Consider the following 23156-nt stretch of genomic DNA (forward strand, 5'->3'; position numbering starts at 1 on the left):
TGTATAACATAAACTAGTTGTAGCTACCATCTTTGACTTCACACTAAATTCCAGTGAACAGTAACCCAAGGCATGGATTCTGATTCATTAGGCCCTAAATGGTAACAAAGGACTGAATTCCAGTTTCTAAGGAAGCTAGATACTAATCATACACATCTCCCTTGAATCTCAATCCACTTCCCCCTCTGCCAAACAGTGACACATTCACACACTTGCTCATCTCCATTAAAGTCCCTGGGACTGACACAAACAATTAAGATGCTAGTGGTGAGGTATTACGAAAGCTGATTTAATTTCACAGACTCAGACATTCAGATCCAGAATCAACACCCTCCAACTCTGGACTAAGACTGATTTGTTTTTAAACTGAAATTATGTTTCCTCGGTGCCCTCTATGCAGAATTCTTCTACCCGTGATTTTAAGAGATCTCTCCTCAGACCATCCCTGGCAGATTTTTCAATACCGTAAGACACCTCTGTCCCATGGAGTTTCCTATTCCATGGCTCTCAGCTGTCCTCCACTTTTATCCTGCCTCTGCTGTTTGTTCAGCTCATGGTACCCTCTTCACAGGATGAACCCATGTAGCTTCTAAGTGCTACTGTGGAAGTCAGAATGGCCAGTTACATCATCAAAGCACAGAAAGAGCTGCCCTCCTTCTCTCCAAATCCTGTCACCCCTAATGAGTTGCAGTAGTCCACCAGGAGGGATTACAGAACAGTGGGCAGAACTGGAATGGATTCAGAGCGCCATGTGCTTCTCTGGGGCCTGTTTATGTGCCAAGTAGAGGAAAAGGATGCTGGAGAGCGCGCTAACCAGGAATATCACATCGAACCAACGGTGATAGAAATTGAACTGCAGCTCCCCCAAGACTTCTGTAATGATAGTGCGATACTCTGGGGGCATACTCATCCGGATTAGGAGCACGGAAGAGACGAAGTACATCCCCTGGAGATAAGATACAAGAAGCACATCAGTTAACTGCTTCACAGGTGGCTACTTTGCTGAGATGTGACAATTTGATAAAAGCTCACTAGCTGGTCTGGATACTCACCATAATCTGTGCCAACAGCAGAACAATAACATTGGAGGACTTGCTGCTGGAGATGGCATAGAAGAACTGTAAAGAGGAAAAAAAAGTACTGAAAATAGGACTCTCATCCTATTTTCACCCACAGGCAAGTTTGTGCTCCCTTCTACAGGAACATGGAAGGAATACATGCTCCAATCATTTCCCTTTAGTCCTAGAAACCAGCACTGAAAGAAAAAGACGTGCTTCCTAGATGTATACGTACACCCCACTTTTCAAAGGTACAGACCTGAGCCTTGTCCCCAGTAGAGCTACAAGTGTTTTAACGTGTGTCCCACTAAACCAGCTACTAACACTGCATGGCCAGCCTCTGTGGAGAATCCAGTTTTAAAAAAAACAAACAACAACCCAAAATACATTCTAGCCTAGGTACGACTAAGCCCAGTTTACAGGCCAGCATCAATGGGTCACCCTGTTGTGTTTTGCCACAGTTTTCCCTCATGGTTGTACTAAAGCATTAATCCCCTACCTGCTCCCCAGAAATAGCCAGCAGTTTAAATGAAGTAACCCAAGTCCTCTTAATCACCATTCAATACCAAATACTAACAAATCCAGGCTCCCACATCACTGTTAAGCTTTGTCTACACTACACTTCCTCTCTTAAAATTTCCCAATCTTACTACCACTGATCGTAAAAACAGTGGAAGGGCTAATATAAATCACCCACAGGCAGCAACCAGGGATTTAACCATTAGATCTGTTCTGAGCGGCTAGAAAGCCTGCTGATTAAATTGATGGCAGCCAATTTACATTAGCATGACTACTGTTGGTAGCAACAGGGAGATTTTGTTTTGAGAGAGGAAGTCTAGTGCAAGGACAGTCTCACAGATTATACTAAGAGTTTTAAAACATTTATACTATTTAGAGCCCTAACATTAACACCATTCCTCTGCTTGGACTGGAGGCACTTATAGATTGTGCATTGCATTTAGTGACTGAAATTGCTGAAAGAATTCTTAATAGAACCATACCCCAAATAAGACAGAAAAAGTTATCCTTCCCTTCTCTAATTCAGCCATAAAAGACCTTTTTCTCCATCCCACTCCCTGCAAGGACTTCTATCCCAGCCCTCCTCACCCCTATTTGTTCACTAACTGAATTGAGACCACAGATCCTACATTTGTACTGAAGGTTTACACCAGAGGTTTTCAACCTGGGGTCCGCAGACTATGTCTAAGATTTCCAAAGGGGTCCGCACCACCATTCAAAAATTTTTAGGGGTCCACAAATGAAAAAAGGTTGAAAACCTCTTGTTTAAACAGTGCTCTCTTGACTAATTTAGAAATACATGCAAGCTCTCCTGGACTGCTATCACATAAAAGGGCCCTGGCCAGGCATACCTTTGTGAGTGTGATCAATAAGCCTCTGATGGAGGTGACGATGATTATTCCAACGAGGATAAAGGAAATGTGCTGAGACCAGAATTTTACCTGCACCAACAAAAACAGGAAATTGTTAAATCCCTGGAGCCAGGCATATGAAAAATGTGTGTGGATGTGCACTTAACAGGATCTCTGAATTCTCATACTGTGCAGATACTCACTATAGAGAAATTTACAAACAGGTATATATTCTCCTGCAAGGGCACACAGATGGGTACTTTCATGTGCAAGTGCTTACTCTACACACATGGGAAATGCACAGATCTAGCCTATGTGGACTTCATGGAAGGAACTGGGGGTCCAGAAGTGAATATTTACAGAAGTAAATACAAAAGAACACACATCTATTTGGTATATAAAGGTAACTGCCTTGTAGATACATGTAATATACTAGGCAAGGTCCATCTGTGTTTCTATCTTTTCACAATAAACATGTGAACCACTGCCCTCTTCTGGATAGCTGGTATACGGCTACAACAAGCAGAGGAGATTATTATTATAGGAAGGGCTGGTAGCCCCCTTTATTATTAAGGTTGCCCAACACATTTCATTATAAGACTCTCTTTTCAATTGGTTATAACTTGGTCACATTTTAATTATTTGGGCTGAAATTTTCCATGGAAGGTGTCTCCCTCAAAATTCCAAAAAGTTTCGGTCAAACAATTCAGCCATTTCCAAGCTATGAAAAAGTACATTGTTTTGACCATGTTAAAAAATTCCAGAGACCTTTTCTTTGAAAAGCAGTAAAGGCCCCACACACTGGAGTAGGGGCTTGAAATTGGGGGGGGGGGGAAAGGGGGGGCATATGCCTTTTGACATCCTTGTGAAAATCCACCCAAATGTGTCCAAGTTACATAAACCTGAGATAAACTGCAGTTCGAACAGACTTGGTAGAGACTTGCTGGAACGCAGTTATATTCCCCGAAGATTCCATTCATACTGAAAAGGCTCCAGCCCAAGGCTCAGCAGGACTCTCCCTGCAATTGCAGCTCTGAGCTGCTGAGGGTTGGGCCAGGTCCAGCAGGGTGGATTAAAATCAATTTTTATTTAAATCAGATTTTTTTTATTGTTGTTTAAATTACAATGTTTTTCTTTTTAAAAATAAACATGTTTAAAAAGAAATCTTAATTTGATATAAAATACATTAGGCCTAAACTTCTAATAATTTATTTGTAAATGTGAAACATATATTGGTAAGAGAAGTTTATGTATACAAAACATTTAAGGTTGTTTTGTTTAATAAATATAAATATATGCTGCTTTGTGTATTTAAATAACTTCCAGTTACCATCCTAATGCAGTTTGATACAAATGATGAGCAAAAAGTTAATTATCTAGTAAAGAATATCTCATTCACTATTTTCTAACATACAAAAAATGTAGAATTAATAAGAATCTGAAAATATTAAGCTATGTAATTGCTTAAATAAATGTAGATACAGTGTTGTATCTTCCTAGGTAGCAAACAGGCATATCAAATCTAGTGTAAAGGCTCTATTTAGCTGTAAGTCAACGTTTTAATGGTTAGATCAGGGGTGGGCAAACTTTTTGGCCCAAGGGCCATATCTGGGTGGGGAAACTGCATGCAGGGGCAGGGGGGCGGGGCATGGGAGGGAGCGTGGTGTGCAGGACGGGACTCAAGGCAAGAGGTTGGGCGCAGGAGGAGTGTGGAGTGTGGGAGGGGGCTCAGAGCAGGGGGAGGGGTACAGGAGGGGTGCAGGGTGCAACAGGGGGCTCAGGCAGGGGGTTGAGGTGCAGGAGGGGTGCAGAAGGGGGCTCAAGGCAGGGGTGCGGGGTGTGGGCTCCGGCCCGGCTCCACTGCCAGAAGAGGGGAGAGACCGCAGGGACATGGTGCCGGCCACTTCTGGGAGTGGCACGGGGCCAGGGCAGGTAGGGAGCCTGCCTTAGCCGTGCGGCGCCACAGGAGTGGCAATCCAGCAGGCCAGATCGAAAGCCCTGATGGGCCATATCCAGCCCACAGGCCATAGTTTGCCCACCCCTGGGTTAGATCAACCAATGAGAATGTACCTTCCTTTAGTGAATAACAAAGAGTGGAAAAATGGAAAAGTTGATTAAAAATCAATGATCAAAATAGAGGCTTTCCACTTGGTGATTTAAATCATTATTTAATTTGCCTTGATTTAAATCAATCCATCCTGAGGTCCAGACACCTAAACTGAGATCAGGGAGCCTGTCTCTGCTGTGCTCTCAATTATTCCCCTTCCTCCTTCTGCACCTGGTCCAGGAAACCTGTGGGAGGAATTGGGGGGGGGGGGGGGGGGAAGGGGGGGGAAGGGGGAGAGGATAGTATGTGATCATTAGGGTCCTATCAAATTCATGGCAATGAAAAATGTGTCACGGACCACGAAATCTGGTCTATTGTGTACTTTTGCCCCATACTATGCAGATTTCACCAGTGTTTCTCAAACTGGGGTCCTGATCCAAACAGGAGTTAAAGAGGGGCGGAAGGTTATTGTAGGAGGATTGGGTATTGCCACCCTTGCTTCTGTGCTGCCTTCAGAGCTGGGTGGCTGGAGAGCAGCGGCTGCTAGCCAGGCACCTAGCTCTGAAGGCAGTGCCCAATCATGCCATCCTTACTTCTGTGCTGCTGCTGCTGGCAGTGGCTCTGCCTTCAGCCAGCAGCCACCACTCTCCAGCCAGCCAGCTCTGAAGGCAGGACCGCTGCCAGTAGCCGCACAGAAGTAAGGGTGGCAATACAGTGATTCCCCCACCACAATAACCTTGCAACTCACCCCCCACAACCCGTTTTTGGGTCAGGATCCCTACAGTTATAACAACATGAGATTTCAGATTTAAATATCTGAAATAATGAAATTTACCATATTTAAAATCCCATGACCGTGAAGTTGACAAAAATAGACCATGAATTTGGTAGGCCCCTAGTGATCGTGTAACTACAGACTGTACCAGAATGCATATGCACAAGGAAGCTGAATTAAGGCTTCACTGGCAACCTTAATGCTGGCATTTCCTAACTTTTGAGTTCTTGACGTCACAACCTTAATCACGTCCTTTTAATGTAGTTTTGCGTGTGTAATTATTTATATCGCACCAGAAAAGTGTAACACTTTACAAGAAAAAAGTGAAAGCTGAAATAAGCAGAAATAAAAACACAAGCCCTAATTCAAATGGAGCACACGGGAAGGTGGAGTCATTTCATGTGTTACATGTAATCATGTGCCACAAACCAACTAGTATATAAATTGTAAAAGCACACACTTATTACGATCCACACAGAATGCAATTGTAAATATTGTCTGTCCATGAATACACTAACACAGACTAAGTTCTGCAGGTCAGAGACTATTAATCTCTTATTCACAGCTGAGTATGTTGTCCATTCTCACTAACGAATACTAATTTAAGTCCTCAGAGATCTATTCACATGAACTGTAAATTCATGCAGCGTACGTGCACACACATTGTCCACTGTGCCCCTCCACATATTGACACGTCGGGGGACAGCCACTTCCACAGTGCCTTCCACTGAAGTGCTCAACATCCCCTAAGATAGGTATTGTTCCAATTTTACAGATGGGAAAACTGAGGCTCCTAATGGTTAAGTGTCTTCTCCAAGGACACAAATCAATGGCAGAGCCACAAACAAAAATCCAGCTCAGAGTTCTCTGCTCTAACCATGAATCTCTGCCTGAGAGTTATAAACAACCACCTATGGAAATAACTCCGTTAAGATGGGGGTGAATGGAATGCTTGCACGTCACGGGGCCAGGACATAAAAGCTCAAAGGACCCTTTCCTCCCTCCAGGTCAGGGTGTGCAGCATGGTGAGCTACTAACATGCAATAGGCCTGTTGTGTGGATAGTGGACATCCTCCAGCATTAACTTCACTAGAAAAATGGTTAAAATGATGTGCTCTCTAAAGGTGATACCTAGAGGCTAATGCTGCATTATATCCATCTCTAGCATGGGGATAGTTGTGGACTCGGTGTCATAAAAGATACTTGCACAGGCGAGTCATAACTTTATGATGAGAGGAGTGACCATTAAGTTTGGATACTAGTGTATTAAGAGCAATGTTCACACCATATTTCCCATCTTAGAGATTGATGGAGAAATCTAAGCCCCTTCTCGGAGTCCTATTAATGCCCACCAGCTGCTCCCACGACACCAGTTCAGTTAGTAATAGATAAAACAGCAATTACTGATTGAGTGGGGGGTTTTAAATGGTTCTCACATCAAACTGGATTCCCAGATAATTTACAGTGATCTCAATTCCTCTTGTGACTGGATCAGTCTTCCCAACTCGATCAAATACGATGTTGATGGTTGCCTGCGGGAGAGACACAAGTGCATCAGTTCAAGGGAATGTGGTATACACAGCACAACTGTATCTGTGAGACTCATACATGTCCTTTGCTCTGAATTTCATCACAGAACAATCCCATAGAGTTAACTGAGAGTATACAAAATGTATGAAAACACACAATGCAGTAAGGAACAGTTATCCTAAATGGATGCTAATTTCATTCAAAAACTAAATTTCCAGGAGCAGGACGTATGAAAGGAAACTGGAAGAATATTCTTAAGGTGCAGGCAAGAATGTGCGTGTAAAGTCTCATTACCCATATGTGTCAATCACAATCCAGGCAAGGTGTAACCCTCCATGCAAGATGTTTATGGACAACAATATACAACATTTACGTACCATGAAGATTTTCCAGACACAATAGATGGAGAAAAAGTAACCCAGGAAATTAAAGTATTTCCCCTGGAAAGTTCTGGAGTATTCTATTCTCTCCTGAAAGGGAACAAAAACCACCCATACATTTAACATTTTCAGGTTCACATAAAATTCAAATTTATAAGTTTTAAACAATTACCAATAAAAAACAGCAATGATTACTTTGTCCTTCTACAGCTCTCGCCATTCAAGTGTTTACAAACACTTACATTAATGAATGAACCTCAAATCCCATGTGAGATAGAGCTGTAACAGTAGCTCCTCTGATGAATGGGGAAACTGAGGCACTGACCAGTGACGTGCCAAGGTGTCACAGCTAATAAAGATCTGGAAGGAGAATCCAGATCTCCAAACTTCCAGTCCTGGCTTCCATTAAGCCATGCCACCTGCTGACATTTTAGCACTGACGTGTATTAATTTTTATACAACGTAAGAACTCATCACTTCAGTACATTGTGAGGCCAATCTGCAGAAGAAAAGACTAGGTCAGGGCCTTATTAGCAGGGGAACTGAGCACAGGCCCCTTGGTTACTCTTTCTCCTATCCCAACACAGTTTGGGATTGCTGGTCTTTTCTGAGACATAGTACATGTTCCATTGCATATTTGAACTGGGGAAAATGGCTTGCCATCTGACCCCCAGATTTGAGAAACAGACTCTTCCAATATTGTGCCAAAGCTGAGAAACCAGCTACTGTTTTTGTCGTTGCCAGCTGAATGACTTTAAAATTACTTCTGCCTATTCTGCTCATCCTCTCCCAGACTATCAATCTAGCTCTTTGCTCTGTACCTTGGTTGCATGCAGGTCAGCAGTTTCTAGGAAAAGCTGTCGACTCAGCTCTTCCAACGCATCCACTTCCTGCTGGATAAGGGACAGATCTGGCAAACCAGAAGAGTCAAGGTAGAATTCTGCAGAAGTTGCTAACATCAGCTGGAAACAAACATACCCTGAGGTTCCTCCATTCCTGGACTCCCTGCACAGACACAATCTCAGTTTAAACTGCACCAAAAACCTTCATATGATAGAATCTTCAGAGCACTCCACTGTAACAATGCTGGGCAGCATGGTCCCTTCAACAGGGCCGCATAACTGATTTCTGTATCACAAGCAGAGGAATCCACACTACCAAATAGAACCAAGTCTCTCCCAAAAACTAGCTGCTTTGTTTTGATAACATCCACATACCTTAATCTCCAATAGAACTTCCTTGTGTTACTTGCACTCCATCACCATCTACAGGACTTCTGCTGGGAGTTACAGACTGGTTATCAAACCATGTGGAGAATTTTCCTCACCATGCATACCCTTCTGCTCCTTCCTGTTGGCCCAGAATCCTACCCAAATGGCTCTAAGTAAGGTTTCCTGCCCCGCCCCTGAAGCATTTTGGGGGATTTGAATCTGAATGCTTAGCAAAAGCTACTGTCTTTCTGTAACTCCCGCTGTTTCCCAAGCCTCACCCCACCCCTTCTCACAGGATTCCTTTCTATCTTGTTCTCATCAACACTCTCCCTACACCAACCCTTACCTGAGCAGATGTCCAATATTTTGTTGTGCTATAATGTAAGCTCTTTGAGGCATAAAGTGTTTCTGACTCTATGCTTTGGGAAGAGCTGTGTGATAGATAAATGCTTAACAACACTGGACTCCCTGTCCTTTTTCCTAATTAAATCCCATTTCTACTCAGCAGGGAACTAGCCTGAAGCCCCACGGACAGGAGAGGAAGGATACTTTCACTGCCAGGGGCCGATGTGGTAACACTTTTTATCATTCCCCAGAAGCCAGTGGGTTTGTTGTGCACTTCCCCCTTTTGGAACATGGTCCTATGGGCCATTGCCATTCTGAAAAGAGAAAAGATTCAGTTCTCAGAAAAAGATGCCTTGTGCAGCAGACACTGTGAAACTTATCCAGTGCAGAGACACACCCCTATCATTCACCCAATCACCAATCCTGCTCCAAAACATCTCACTCAGCTCAGGAATGGAACCCAGTCCTAATCAAACAAGCTGCCATGCTGTTGAGGTTTCAGTAATACAGAATGGATTTCACACCAATTAAAAATAAAGATTCAAATAGTGTCTCAGTCATGTGACTTCTCAGCCTCCTATGTCCTCTTCCAGATCATGTGACTCCACAGTCTTCAATGTCAGAGGGCCTTTCAGTGACCACACAACCCACCAAATGCCTCTCTCCTTTGGAGTACCTCTGTCATTGTACAACTGCCTTCTCCCCAGAGCTGTGAGGACTGGACTGAATCCAGCAATACTCTATGGCAGCGGTTCTCAAACTGTGGGTTTGTACCCCACCCAAACTGGGTCGGGACCCCATTGTAATGGGGTCACCAGGGCTGGCATTAGACTTGCTGGGACCCAGGGCAGAGGCCTGAACCCCACAACGGAGGGCCGAAGCCAAAGCACAAGCTCCACTGCCTGGGACAAAAACTCAAGGGCTTAAGCCCTGGGTGACAGGGTTTGGGTTTTGGCTTTGGCCCCCTTGCCTGGGGCGGTGGGGCTCGGGCAGGCTCAGGCTTCAGTCCTGGGGTCATGTAGTCATTTTTGTTGTCAGAAGGGGTTCGCGGTGCATTGAAGTTTGAGAACCGCTGCACTTTGGTAGTCATTAAGGGGCTGTGTGACAAGTTTTCATAAAGCAGAATCATGTAAAGCCATTAAGGGTGGGACTGTTTGATGCTTTGCACCATCTGTACAAGACTTCAAGAACTGGTTCAAATACAAAAGCAGCTGCTGTGTATTGTCCCTCATTGTCCCATTTACACTATAACTTAATCTCTATAATCACTGCTGGCTCCCAGCCTCATTACTTCAACATTTCACTGCACTGAAATGTATGAGCCACTTATCCAACCCTAAGCTGAAACCTTTTCATAGCATTGTCAATGCAATCTATGATTCCACTCTGTTTACTTGTCCCCTTTTTTGTATCTGCAGCCAGTAGAGCCACATTTGGCATCAAGCCCTCTTCAAGGTCATTGATAATTATTTTAAACTAAAGCATCCCTCTCTCCCAACTCAAAATATTGACCCTTGTGACACCCAGCACAGAACAGAGGAAAAGTTCTCCAATAACAAAGATTCTCTAACTATTTAATTCCTCCTTATCCTAAAAATGTGCAGCTGGAAGTGACCTCAAGAAGTTCAGGGTCTAGGCCTGTAATGGAACAGAACAGATTTTGTTTCAGGGCATGAAATGACTGCTACAATAACATACACCATTCTAACTCCTTCAGGCCACTTGTTTCACTAGAGCAAGGAATCTTATCTGATACAGTTATGCAACTACTTCCCACTCCTGACAGCCAAGATTTTGGCTATTCCAAAGACACCATATCCCTGCAATCTGCTAATTCCAACAGCATTAAAGTATCTTGATTCTGCTCTGTTCTCCTCACCTTTTCTTCTTGCTGATAATCATGTCTATGGTTTGGAGGAGACGGCGCTCCAGGGCTAGAATATCTGCATCTGTCACATTCCTGAAACATACACACAATAGCCTATTAGCCTTGATACTCCACTCCAAGGAGAATGTGAACAAGGACAAGCATGTGGGACAAACAAATTGAAATTGAAGAGCTATGTGAGGACAGCACACATCAGTGATGGAAGGGGTCTTGCAGTATAGACGGGACAGCTAGAATCAGCAGGATTGGGAGGATGGGAAAGGAAAGGCCAGGACCAAACCTGGGCAGTGTCCTAGGGGAATCCGAGAGAGTGCACAAGCAGGAAGAAGGCAAAATCTCAAGGAGCGTACAGAATAAAATTCCAAGAGGCTGTGGTTACCTGAGAAAGTAGGACATGTATGTGTACGGACAGTTGACAGCACCAAATCCAGAAAGCAGAGCCATGAGTGTCACCCCAATCACACCCACTCGGCTGATGAGCTGCTCTATGGACAGGATTCCTGAAAAAGAGAAGACAATGTAAGTAAGGGATTGTCTTTAACCGTACTACTTTACACTTTGGTGTCCTCCTAAAAGAATATAGTACTCATTCAATTACTTAGCCAAACTAATTGCCTTCAGAGTCCAGGTGCCAGAGGTAATTCAAAGTGTATGCAGGCAGGGGGTGGGGAGAGGAGGAAGAGAATGCTCTCCCAGGGAAGCATGTGAAACTCTCAGGTTTAAAAACGGGACAGGAAACCAAGGCTAAATAGAGTCTGTAGGAGACTGGGAATGGGCTGCACATTACCCTTCTGCTCTAAATCACTAGCCCAGAAGTGACCAATTTTTGTCATATGACGGCTGCTTGGTGGTCTTAGTTCACTTTCTGGCAGACATCTGTCCATGTCACAAAGCCCACTCCTACAACTAGCACTGTATGGTACCAAGGGTATCATTTTCAGCCAAGAGACCAAGAAATGATGAGACTACAGAGATCAAAACTGGCCCCTCACTTGTAGAAGTGATCCCTCCACATCAGATCTGACACATGCTTGCAGGGCATGGCGTTAGAATAGAGAAGCTTATGCTGCTTCTGGCTGCGCTATATCCATCTTGTGGATACAGAGACTATCAGAGGTGCTATCTGTAACAGACATAGCAATTTCCTGCAATATCCCTGAAAGACTTATGGCATTACATTTATGTATTATTGTGAATCAGACTGTATGTAACATCTTCATGGGGGAGATATTAAAACCCCAAGAAGTACCTTTTGGGTCCACTGGTTTATATGAATGGTTTAAGTATGACTGTGTTCTACTCCATGAGGCAGGGCTACCTCAGCTCCTGGCATACTGAGTGGAGATCAGGCAAATTCACTCAGGTTCTGACACTTCCAGAGAGGTACCACCACCTAGAGAGGCTCGCATATACTGTTTCAGACTGGATTCTCCAGAGACCAACAGATAAAAAAAGGACTTTTGGATAAATAGCCTGAATTTAAACTACTCAGGGCCTTCCTTCTGATCCAGCAAATGGACAGGACCTGCTGTCTAAGGGGGACACCAATCTTCTTGGCAGGGGTAGGAAGGTCTTTGGCCTACTGAGGCCCCATAAGACTCATGGGTGAGCGCTAGTAAGTTTTTAACATGTACAGGAGCTTTTATTGTTTTTATATATTTTCTCTGTTATGTGTTTACCTTAAAAATACACATGAGTGCTTAGAAAGTACTGCGTGGTAACTTACAACTGCTGGCAATTACATTTTTCATAGCATTTGAAGAGAGAGCAAAGAGCAGACTCTGGCCTGGTTAGGCAGTCTGACTTGCAGGGGAACTCAGTGTAGGCAAGGAAAAGTGCAGCCTGGAAAATCCTGGTCAGGAGAGAGACATGGGTCACCAAGAGAGGTGCCCTCAAGGGACCATGGAGGGGAAATACAGGTGTAATTGCCATGAACTGTGACACTGTCACTCTGGCATTTTGTATTAGAGCTAAATTCACACTAAAAACATTGCAATAAAACACAGACTAAGGCACTGCATTGCAACCAAGGCGGTTAAAACGCTAAGTGCCAAAATTTGGACTGAGTTTCATTTGTCCTTCCCAACCTTCTATTACCAGCCACAACCATACACCAGGTTTTCATAGAAATCTGGTACCATGGACTAGTAACCACCACTCACCTTTGGGGAATGAGATACAAAGCAGCAGCCACACACTGCATATTTGGAGCTTATATGATTGCAAAGCTGAAGTGGCCGAGAGCCAGGCCACATTTCATGCTTCAGGGAAGGGAAATAAATGATGAAAACAATAGCAAAGGTCATTAACAAAAGGGGATTGAGACCACAGAGTCATGTGCAACCACATGCAGATTTACACCAGTTACAAAGCAACAATACATTGGCCTTTTGCCCCACGTGCTATTATATTGGAGCAGGTAAAATACAGATGCCTCTAAAAATGGCATGTTCAACTACTTAAAGCAAGATATCCCAAGCTTTTCCCAGCATTCTTCCTCTTGTGATCAGAGAGGAGACATACCAAGTGTTCATTTTATAAAGTCAGAATGAGGGGCAACAAAAGTTTTAGTGGAAAACTAATTAAAGTATATACTAATCACGCTAGTGATACAACAGAGGGTACTCTTCTCTTATAGTCTCTCTATGCCAATGCCTGCATATGGTGCTAAGGGGCACCGTGTGACTGTAAGTGCTGTCTTTAAGAGTAGATGTAAAAAAAAAAAAAAAAAAAAAAAAAGATTCTTGAAATGTCCAGTGGTCAAAGATTCCATGGCACTTTCACACATAGATTAAGAGGGTTAGCTCCCATGCCCTGGCCAAATTCCAGTTGGGTGGTCACATTCTGCCAAACCAAGCTCCTCCTGCAGCTTTAAATAGATACACACTACTTTCCTCCAGTTCCCTAAACTGCTGTGCAATGTTGCTCTACACTACTGAAGAGCTGCTGTATTCAATCCCAGAGGAGGGTGGATTTCAGTGGGATGTGAAGTAATCAGGCATTCTTTCTCCGAGAGAAAAAATGTTTTGGAATCACAGGTGAAATCTTTCAGCTATTATAGGGTCAGGCCAGCCTGATAATTTCTCCTTTCTTCCTGGGTCCTTTCAATGCTGGGGATCAGCAAATGAGGGAGAATTCATCCATTAAGCATTTAAGGCCTGATTTTGCCGCCACCTCTGTGCACAGAATTCTCACTCATTTCAACAGGAGCTGGAGAACAACATGGTAACAAAAATCAGGTCTCGAGAATTCAGTACTGACTATTCAATAATGGGTGCTGATTCTTCTAAGTTCTCTTCTTCCATGGACTTGCTTTAGCACCCGCAAGAAAAGGAAGAATGTTGGTGGTGAACATTTAGGTCTTACGTTTTGGGGATTCTGCCCCCCAAAATGCAAGCAATGTTAAGTTCCTCTGGATTCCAGATTCACCCAGGACTTCCTGACCTGCTAGATTTCTGCTGTTTTCTGGAGGGAAAACAATACAAATGAATTAGGTAGTCCAGTTGTTTGGACCTGTGTTGTGGTGACATTAAAGGTTCATGGGGGTTTCCTGACTTTCAGAGCTTATTTTCAGGAGTAAGCAACCAGCTATGGAATGTACTTCAGTTCACAGAGTTGCCAAGAGCCACACAGTGTAATGCTGAAGCACTGTCTCTGCAGAGGAGGAGAAAGAAACATACATATGAAAACTCACCATGTTTTGGGCTGAGGATAGGAAATGGATCTCCCAGTTTCCAGAAGAAATACATGAACGTCAACCAAACAACACAGGCAAAGAGCAGCCTTTGTCTATGCACTGAGAAAAGGGGAGAGAAAACAGGCATTATTGGGAAGTTCCTGTGTCTAGGCTTCATGCAAGGCTGCAGAATCACTACAGCGGTCTCAAGATTGTGTTGCACTGAGATGATTAAAACAGGAGCAATCTGGCACTGCTACTGTGCTAGCAGTATCTATTACCGTAACTCTTATGAAACTGGCCAACTCCAAATGGCTCAATCACCTGACAGGCACAGTCAAGAGCAAGGAGTAATGCAATGCTGCCTCTTTTTGGGAGCTCTGGGACAGCCTGATCCTCAAACAATCCTGGAGCTCGCACACACTGGGAGGACACATGCTGCCACATCTCTTAAGGAGATGCAATATGCATGATCAGCTGTTCTAGCTTGGGCATGGGTAGAGCAGAGCCCTGACCCCACTTTCTGTTGGTACTTCCTACCCCCATTAGCACTGTAAGGCAGTGGTTCTCAACCTGTTTACCACTGTGGGCTACATATGCAGCTCTCTGTGTGTTATGTAGGCCACAGCCACACAATATATTAACTACCTGTATGGCCCTAAGGACGTCAAATGGTCTACAGCTGTGTGCTGATTGGGCTGCAAGCAGCCCATGAGCTGAGAAGAACTGCTGTAAGGGAACAGTTCCTGCACTTGGAAGAGCCTGTGGACTGCATCTTGCCCTTCTTCTGTATAGGGGAGAGAGTGAGGGGAATCTAGCCCTACTTGTGAATGCACACAGAAGATTGGGCTAGAAAGTGTTACAACTGACAGGGTCGGTATGTGCTCATATGTGACCCAGGCTTTATGATTTGTAACTATACGCTTTTCCTGAGCTCTGACCACCAGAAATTCTTGTTAATTAAAAATAATATTTTTAAACAAACAAATTTTCCAAAAGGAATTAAGTAATCTTGTGATTAAAGGCCAATGGGAGGGAATGTTTAAATCCATCAATGAAGAATGCAGCTGGGGAACCCAAACATTGCCAGAATTAACAATGCTTCTGGAAGATATTACAAGGAATACAAGGATTAATGAGCAGATCAAAGTTCTGAGTTTAAAAATACCTGCAGGAGAAATGGAAGACACTGGAGGCTAAGTAGCAAGAACACATAGCAAGAAAGAGTTAATGGAAGCACTAAAGTCAACACCCATCCCATGTGTCCTCTGCCAGGAACCTCTTCTTCATCCCAGTCAGTGCACCCACCCTCCACTCTCAAGCTGTAACAACAGAAAGATGGTGAACATCAGCAGCTAAGGCTGGGGAAGGACTAGCACACAGGAGAGTAAGCAGCAGCAGCAGACAGGTATGTCAGCCAATGAGGAGCCTGAGTCCTTATCTTAGGAGGGTTGGGGAGAAGAGCGAGGACTAATTTACTAGGCTTCTGTGTGTCATTTGACTTCCCCCCAAAACAAGACAGTCAACACAAGGGCTCTAAGGACCAAATGACCTGCAAATGGTAAAGCAACGAATTCCAATAATGTTACCAACAAGCACCAATCACCTCCAAGAACCAGGAAAGGGAAGAAAACATGAAGAAAAACATCATCTGTAGGTATCATGCAGAATGTCTCCCAACCTGCTTAGTGGGGGCTCTGAGCCCAGAGAGGTATTGTGACTAGAATTTGGTGCTTTACATTTACCGATCAGCTTCAATATAAACAAAGACTGAAAATCAAACAAATGAAAGGAAGGGGGAGGAAGGCAGGAGGGAAACAAAGCTAAAAGAAGTAAAGAAATAGAAAGAAAGGTGAAGAGGCAGAAACATGGCTGAAAGGAAGAACCGAAATAGCAGTTGCTGAATTTGGGCAAGAAGAAATAAATAATAATCAATTCTTATGTAGTGAGACAATTACTGAATACCGGTATTTTTAATGAGCCCCCTTGTTTAGAGTATTAAGGGCCAACGGTTGATTTAATTACTTCCAGAGTGAACAGTCTGTCACACTGGAAGCCCCGAAAACTTTCAGAGACAGGTAAAGAGGAGTTACCCAGTAAGAACTGCCAGAGTAGGGAGAAAAATGAGACATCTTTCAAAGAGAAAGAGGCCTGTCCCCCACTGTGAGGCATAATTCTCAAACCTAACAATCTCACTGCTGTAAATCTGCATACTCACATAGTCGAATATTGCTCACAATGAAGTAGCCAATGTAAAAAGGCACCATGAAGACTAGGACGAGCAAAATCACACACAGGTTCAGTTTCCAATGAAAATACCGGGAGCTGAAAAGGAATCAGAAGATTGGTCAGGACCTGATCATAATGCAAAGGATTCCTCTTAAAGCTGAAAACATCTCACCCCTTCCCTTCAGACTAAGTTGCACAGCTAGATAACACTGACCTAAAAGCAGCACACTGGGACACACCATACTGGATCTTACTCTAGAGCTCACAAGTGTGCATAAAAAAGCAATTAGCATACCAGAACACAACAATGGGCCATCTAATCAAGTATCCTGTGTCCACAGTGGCCAGTGCAACTCCATAATGCACCTTATTGAGCAATAAGGCAAAATTTCTTCCTAATTCCAGCTAAGGATCAATTTATGCCCCAATGCAGGAGAATGAGAGTCCCTGTCAATTTTTCCTAGCTAGTATAATTTAATATTTTCTTATTTATAGTGGTACTCATGCGAAGATATTTTCATCACTGACACTGCAGTGGCAAATTCCACAGAAAAATAATACATTTCCTTTTATCTGTTTTAAATGTGTTGCCTTTTAATTTCCTTGAGTACACTCTTATTCTTGTATCATGGGAAAAGGTAAGTCGCAACACCCAGCTGGCAGCCTCTATATCCCTCTGTTCAACATCCTCTTTTTCTATTCCTTTCTGAAGTAGGCCTAATACTTTGAACTCTCTTTTTATATGGAAGCCCTCACTCCATGTCTTCAGTCATTTTAGATTAGTCGAGCAATCCTGATTTCAAGGTTCAAGATTTACAGTTACTGTTTTATCATTCTTACTCTTCAATTAACATAGTATCTTATTTGCTGTTTTCATCACAATCAAGCACTGAGCAAATACCCTCTGTAGCTCTTTATAATTACAGAGTACTTCACAAACATTATCTGAATTAATCCTCACAACAACCCTGAGGGAAATAGTGTAAACAGAATCCTCATTTTATAGATGGAGAAACTGAGGCAGGAAGATAAGTGACTTGCCCAAAGGACTCAGAGCAAGCTGGTAGCAGAGACTGGATGGGAACTCAGCAGCACCTGGCTTCCAGCCTCATGCTGAATCATATGAATGACCCTGCTGTTCAGATGTCTTCACAGAGCTATACATAATGTTGCCTTCAGCTTTTCCTTGATATGGGGACAATTAACTCACAAATAGTACCAGATCAGCTAGAGAATAAAACAAAGGCCAGGCCCTGATCTTGTAGCCCCCATACTTACCTGCTATTTAGCACCCCCAGGATCTCAAAGATGATGAGTTCAAACATGGTGCAGGAGAAGGCGAAGGTCACAGAGAAGACCACCTGCACCACATACTGTCGCACCTGTGACGGAACAAACACAAGACAGGAGTCACTTCCATCCTCACTGGGTACTGGCCAAGTACATATCAGACAGGGGAAATAAACCATGAGGTGCCTCAGCACACAACAGAGTCTACACTTGAGGTGCCTGGACCTTGCCAAAACAGGGGGGATAAGCTAGCAGTTTGCAAGGAGCCAGAGGACTACATCCAGTTTGTACAACATTGAACTGATTGTAGCTGCCTTTGTACTTAAGACAGGTGCTGTACGTAGAAAGATTACATGCTCCAGCATACAATGCAGTCAGGCCACATGAATCAAGATGGTGGATCACTTGCTGGGTCCTGTAGTCTCAGCTGGCCCAAACTCTGAATTCTAGACATGAGAACCCATGGATCGTATTGTAATACTCTATGGGACTACATTTGGCATGCACTTTGGCCGTTCCTAACCTACACAATACTCTCTCTCATATCCCTCCTATTTTGCTACACTGTCACAATTTTATTCCCCATCAGCTTCTTCCTAACAATCCAATCACACTGTCTTTTAACAGCTTTCCAAAATTTAAATTCAAGGGACACTATCAACTTAAAAATAATGTCTGTGTGAAAATTTTGTACCTACGACTGTTATGAGGAACACCCACGGTGAGTATAACCAAAAGTGATGAGGAATATATCTAAATATATATTTTCTACATGTTCAATTTGTTTATATTTAACAGTACTGTGTATGATAACTTTCACGGTTTCCTCAGTATTGTCCATTTCCCCTGTTGTCTAGGTGGGTTTTTCAAATAGCAACAGGGGAGGAAAAACATTCTTTTTTAAAAACAGGAAAATGTAACTGTAAAACCAAAAAAATACAGCTGAGAGGAGTAACTCAAAGGAAGGTGAAGTACCCCAAACTGTTTTTTACTGATTTTATTAAACGGACTAGATTTCAATGTGACAGCTTCACCGTAAGATGTAAAGAGTCACAGTTTGAATGAAACAGCCCCTCCTCACCTCATAGTCCTTGAATAGCTTGCGCATGAAAAACAGCCACCCAAATCCAAAGAAGAGCACCTGTAAAAGAGAGGCCAATCCAAAAGGTATTGGTTAGGAAGAAACTTGCAAAATGTGAAGTCCCAAGCTTCAGGACAACACCACATCAGGCAATGCACAGAAAGGACTACTGCACCTGCCCTTCACACAGTTTCCAAATAGCCAATAACCAGGAAGGTCCAAAATGGCTGTTAGCATGGCGAGAGGGAGAGATTAAAGTGAGATGAAATGTAACAGAGACACAGAGTACCACTGCCTTACTGCAGACCCAGTAATGCACAACTTTACAATGAAAGCAGGCAGAGGAAGTGGGAAATAGAGGCAAAACAAGCATCTAGGCTTCTACAATGCATGCCTCTTCTAGGTATAAGCAGACATTACAGAAATCATCTCTTTCACTAGACTAATGAAGACCTAGAATACATTCTATTTTTACATAGCAGCCTTAACACACTATCTCACAATGCTTTAGAAAGACTGGTTTAAGTGAAAGAAAAAAAGTTTAAGATGAGAAGCAGTTTACAGGGAGAGGAAGGGAGTTACAAATAAGGCAGAATACATGAAAGCAAGAGCCTCCTCATCTGTAAAAAGTTACAGGGAGAAGACAGATCAAGCTCAATAATGCTTTTCCTTATATAGCGCTTGTCATCAGAGATTCTCAAAGCAAAACACTTTACTGACTTACATTAGCTAAGCCTCACAACACCCTTTCGGAAGGTAGAATAAATACCATATCTATTTTGGGAATGGATAAACTGAGGCACACAGAGGTTAGATGACTTGGTCAAAAGTGAACAAGTCAGCTGCAGAACTAATAGAGCAGAACTCTGGAGCCCTGACTGCCAATGCCCTGCTCTAGCCACAGGACCACACCCGTCTCCCAGATGGCACAAAGGCATTGGTCTAAAAAAACAGGAGGATAAAAGTTAAGAGAAGATGAACAGAAGGAACATGGAGGATTCTTTTTTAAAATTTATTTTAAAGGGATATTTTTGATGTCAGAGATAGGATCAGAAAGGCAGAGCAGATGGCAGTGATACAGTGTCACTTCCTAGAGCAGGGGGTAGTCTATTTTTTGTCAAGGTCCAAATTTCTGGGTCAAGGTATAGTCGAGGTCGGACAGACGCCAGAGAAGAAAATAAAAAAATAACAGCAATAATGATAATAAGTAAATAAAAAGATTTTGGGGTCCTTTCAAAAGTGTCTGGAGGTCCAGATTTGACCCACAGTCCACCTATTGAGTACCCCTATCCCAAGAGCACATTAAAAATTTGATAGCATTATGGACCCCTGACATGCAGAGACCAGGGATTAAGGAGGAACAAAGAAGTTAATAGTAACAAGCAGTAAATGAGCAACATGAGGACGAATTCTGGCTATGCTCCTGAAATAGAAGAAATAAATTTACAGACAAGGAAGATCTGGAAAGTATGAGTCAAGGAAGACCAAACATTTTTGCTTGAAACCAGAATTAAAGTATGAATTAAGGAGGGTGATTGAGAGCAGTCAGAGAAATTGGGACAAGGAGGACTTCAGTCTTTGAAGTGACTGATAGCAAAAGGATAAGAAAAAGGTAAGACTTATTACCATCAAGCAGAAGGTTTAAGGAATGAGTTAAGGAAGTATTGTAGGTGTTACTTACATAAAGTGATTCCAAGGCTGAAGCTGGCAAGGAGTGGCTACAAAGGGAGCAGAGAAATACAGACAAGACGGTGATCAAGTACACAGATCAATTTTTACCTAATAATATCAAGATTAGGGCTCCTTTGTTCCTAGCACTGTACAAACACTCAGGAAGACACAATCTGAAGAGTTTAGTGTCTAACTGAGGACACCACAAGTGATTGTGCCAATAATAAAGGGGTCAGAAGAGAAGAAGAATAGTAATAAATGGCACAATTACATAGGCTAACTTAAGTACGCACCTTGATGTTTCTGAAGATGATGCAAAGCCTCCCCCAGAAATAAAAGAGAAGCAATTTAAGAAGGTAAGAAATCAAATCAGAAAATGACTAAAAAGGAGACTTGCTTAAGGAGAACAGAGTGATCAACAGGTCCAAAAGCCACACTGAAATCAAGCAGGATAAGAAGAAAAGGATGTGTCATTAGAGACAATGCACAAGTTATTACTAAGCAGAAGACAGCCTCAGCACTATGAAATGGTCAGAAACCAGAATGAAAGCAGTCAGAGAGGAAATGACACTATTTTTAAGAACCTGGATGAGAGAGAAAAAAGAGAAAGGAGATAGGAAGAGTAACTAGCAAGTGAGGTAGGTTCAAGTAAGTGGGTTGTGTCCCGTCCACCCCCGCAGATAACATTGTTTTGGCTATAACAGGGCAATGATCCATTTGAACTGGAATAATAAGGACAGGATGGCAGGAGACACCAAAGGTTAATAAGGCTCTAAGTGAGATAGCTATGTCTAAAGTAGAGACTAAATGAAAGATGACTGATGGAAACTGGAGGAAATGAAAGAGATGGAGATGGTCCTGGGTTGCAGGTGGATCTAGGGAAAACGATGTGTCTGAGCTCCAACAGCAGTTGAAAAATACTTTCTAGAAACAGATTAAAATCTTTCAAACTTGGAAAGGAAAACTGTAGCAAATTCCTCAGCTCTAAGCAGGAGGGAGAGGCCATGAGTAACTAGCACTCTGGACAATGATAGACCCAAGTAAGACAGTTCAAAGGACAGCAGGCTGAACTTTCGCCATGGGCTCCCACACTTGGCAAATTATGATTTGTGCAAATTATGTTGGGTTATAGGAATTCAATTTCTCACCCATCTTGCTTGGAATCACAATCCTGAGATTTTACTTAGCTAAATACTGTTTCAGTAATTAAAAGATCCTGATTGATTTTGAGATTTGTATATAGTTTTATTCTGATGTGGACTTTACATCACAGAAGCAGGTTCTCAACAGGGGCCACCAATAAGTCCAGGGAGGGTTACAACCATCTTCTCTTGGTTACATGGGGGGGGTGGGGGGGTGGGGGGAGTCCTGATTGTTTTTTCCTGCTGAAGCAGAGAGAGTCATGACACTGAACAGGTTGAGAAGCACGAGCAAAAGAGGAGGGAGCCGTAGTCTAAGCTAGCAGTGAAAGTGCACTCACTCTGGGCCACTGGATTAATGGGGAGCCCCTTCACCCCATAACCCTGGGGACTGCAATGAGGCAGGAAGAGTCAACTCGAGGCATCAGGGAGGATTCTGCGGGCTTGCGGGCCACAGCGCAGCGAGCGCCAGTGACAGGGCAGGATCTGGGGAAGGAGGAGGGAAATCTGGGGGCCCCCCGCCCGTTTCGCTTTCTTTACACAGATATTACAGACCTCCGGGGGGGCCCAGTTCAATGTCCCCGCCTCAGTCAGTGCTGAGGGGGCAGCGCTGGGGGCCCCGGGACCATCCCCCCTGGGGTGAGCGCTGGGAGGGGGGTACGAGGCGCGCCACACGAAGCTGGGGTGGGGGCTGCAGCGCCGCCCCTTTACCACCAGGCCGGGGCGGGGCCCAGCGATTGGGGGGGGGGGGGGGGGGCTCGGCGTGCCAGCCAAACAGCCCTCGGGGCGTCCGGGTCCGGGTCCGGGTCTGGGCGGGGCGGGTGGCGCCCGGCCCCGCCCGCTGCTGCGGCCCCGCCTGCCCCGCGGGGGGTCCGTGCCCGGGCGGTACCTGGGAGGTGACCATGATGCCGGAGTCGATCAGGAAGCTCATGGCGGCGGCGGCGGCGGCGGCAGCGGGGGGGAGGGGGCGCTACCCGGACCCGCCACTGGCCGCTCCGGCTCTCAGGCTGCGCGCGCGCCCCGCGCCGCGCTCCCGGCCTGGTTCCACCCCCCACCTCGGCGCCTGCGCGAGGGCGCGGAACCGGCTCCGCAGCGAACGGGGCGCGGGAATTCGATTAGAGGGGCGGGGCCATGAGAAAAAGGGCGGTGCCTGGGAGGTCCGCTTGGGGGCGTGGCCAATGCACAGGGGGCGGGGCACGGGAGCTCTTAGGGTAGGGGCGTGGCGGGAACGGCTTGGAGCGGCAGGGCCTCGGAGCTGAGGCATCGTAGCAAATGTTTTATCTAGTGCGTGTTATTTGTCTCATTTTCACAAGCACCTACATTGCAAGCCAACCACCGCCTTAGTGGAAGAGTTTTACGCTAGGACTTGTTGAGCAGTTTCTGAGGCAAACTATGCTCTTAAATCAAAAAGCCTTTGACAAAATCTTGCTAGATTTAAGAAACTATATAAACCTGGCAACTCACTT

General features: G+C 44.2%; 1 protein-coding gene across 4 annotated transcripts; it reads right to left on the reverse strand.

Moving 5' to 3' along the window:
* Nucleotides 1-268: 268 nt before the first annotated feature.
* GPR89B (G protein-coupled receptor 89B) lies at nucleotides 269-22779 on the reverse strand. Of its 4 annotated transcripts, XM_037906260.2 has the most exons (15): nucleotides 22580-22773; nucleotides 20562-20598; nucleotides 18881-18940; nucleotides 17788-17891; nucleotides 16499-16605; nucleotides 14299-14400; nucleotides 10984-11104; nucleotides 10596-10676; nucleotides 8921-9030; nucleotides 7982-8070; nucleotides 7158-7250; nucleotides 6687-6782; nucleotides 2429-2518; nucleotides 1053-1118; nucleotides 269-946 (listed from the first exon to the last, which is right to left on the reverse strand). In XM_037906260.2, the coding sequence occupies exons 3-15, from the start codon at nucleotides 18905-18907 to the stop codon at nucleotides 740-742; spliced, it is 1293 nt and encodes a 430-aa protein (XP_037762188.1). In that variant the 5' UTR covers nucleotides 18908-18940; nucleotides 20562-20598; nucleotides 22580-22773; the 3' UTR covers nucleotides 269-739. The 4 variants fall into 4 exon arrangements, with proteins under 4 accessions (XP_037762188.1, XP_037762182.1, XP_037762194.1 ...); XM_037906254.2 differs by lacking the exon at nucleotides 20562-20598 and having other exon boundaries at nucleotides 22580-22779; XM_037906266.2 differs by lacking the exons at nucleotides 20562-20598; nucleotides 22580-22773 and adding an exon at nucleotides 22032-22262.
* Nucleotides 22780-23156: the final 377 nt, after the last annotated feature.

Source organism: Chelonia mydas, chromosome 1 (genome assembly GCF_015237465.2).
Source record: "Chelonia mydas isolate rCheMyd1 chromosome 1, rCheMyd1.pri.v2, whole genome shotgun sequence".
Lineage (NCBI taxonomy): Eukaryota > Metazoa > Chordata > Testudines > Cheloniidae > Chelonia > Chelonia mydas.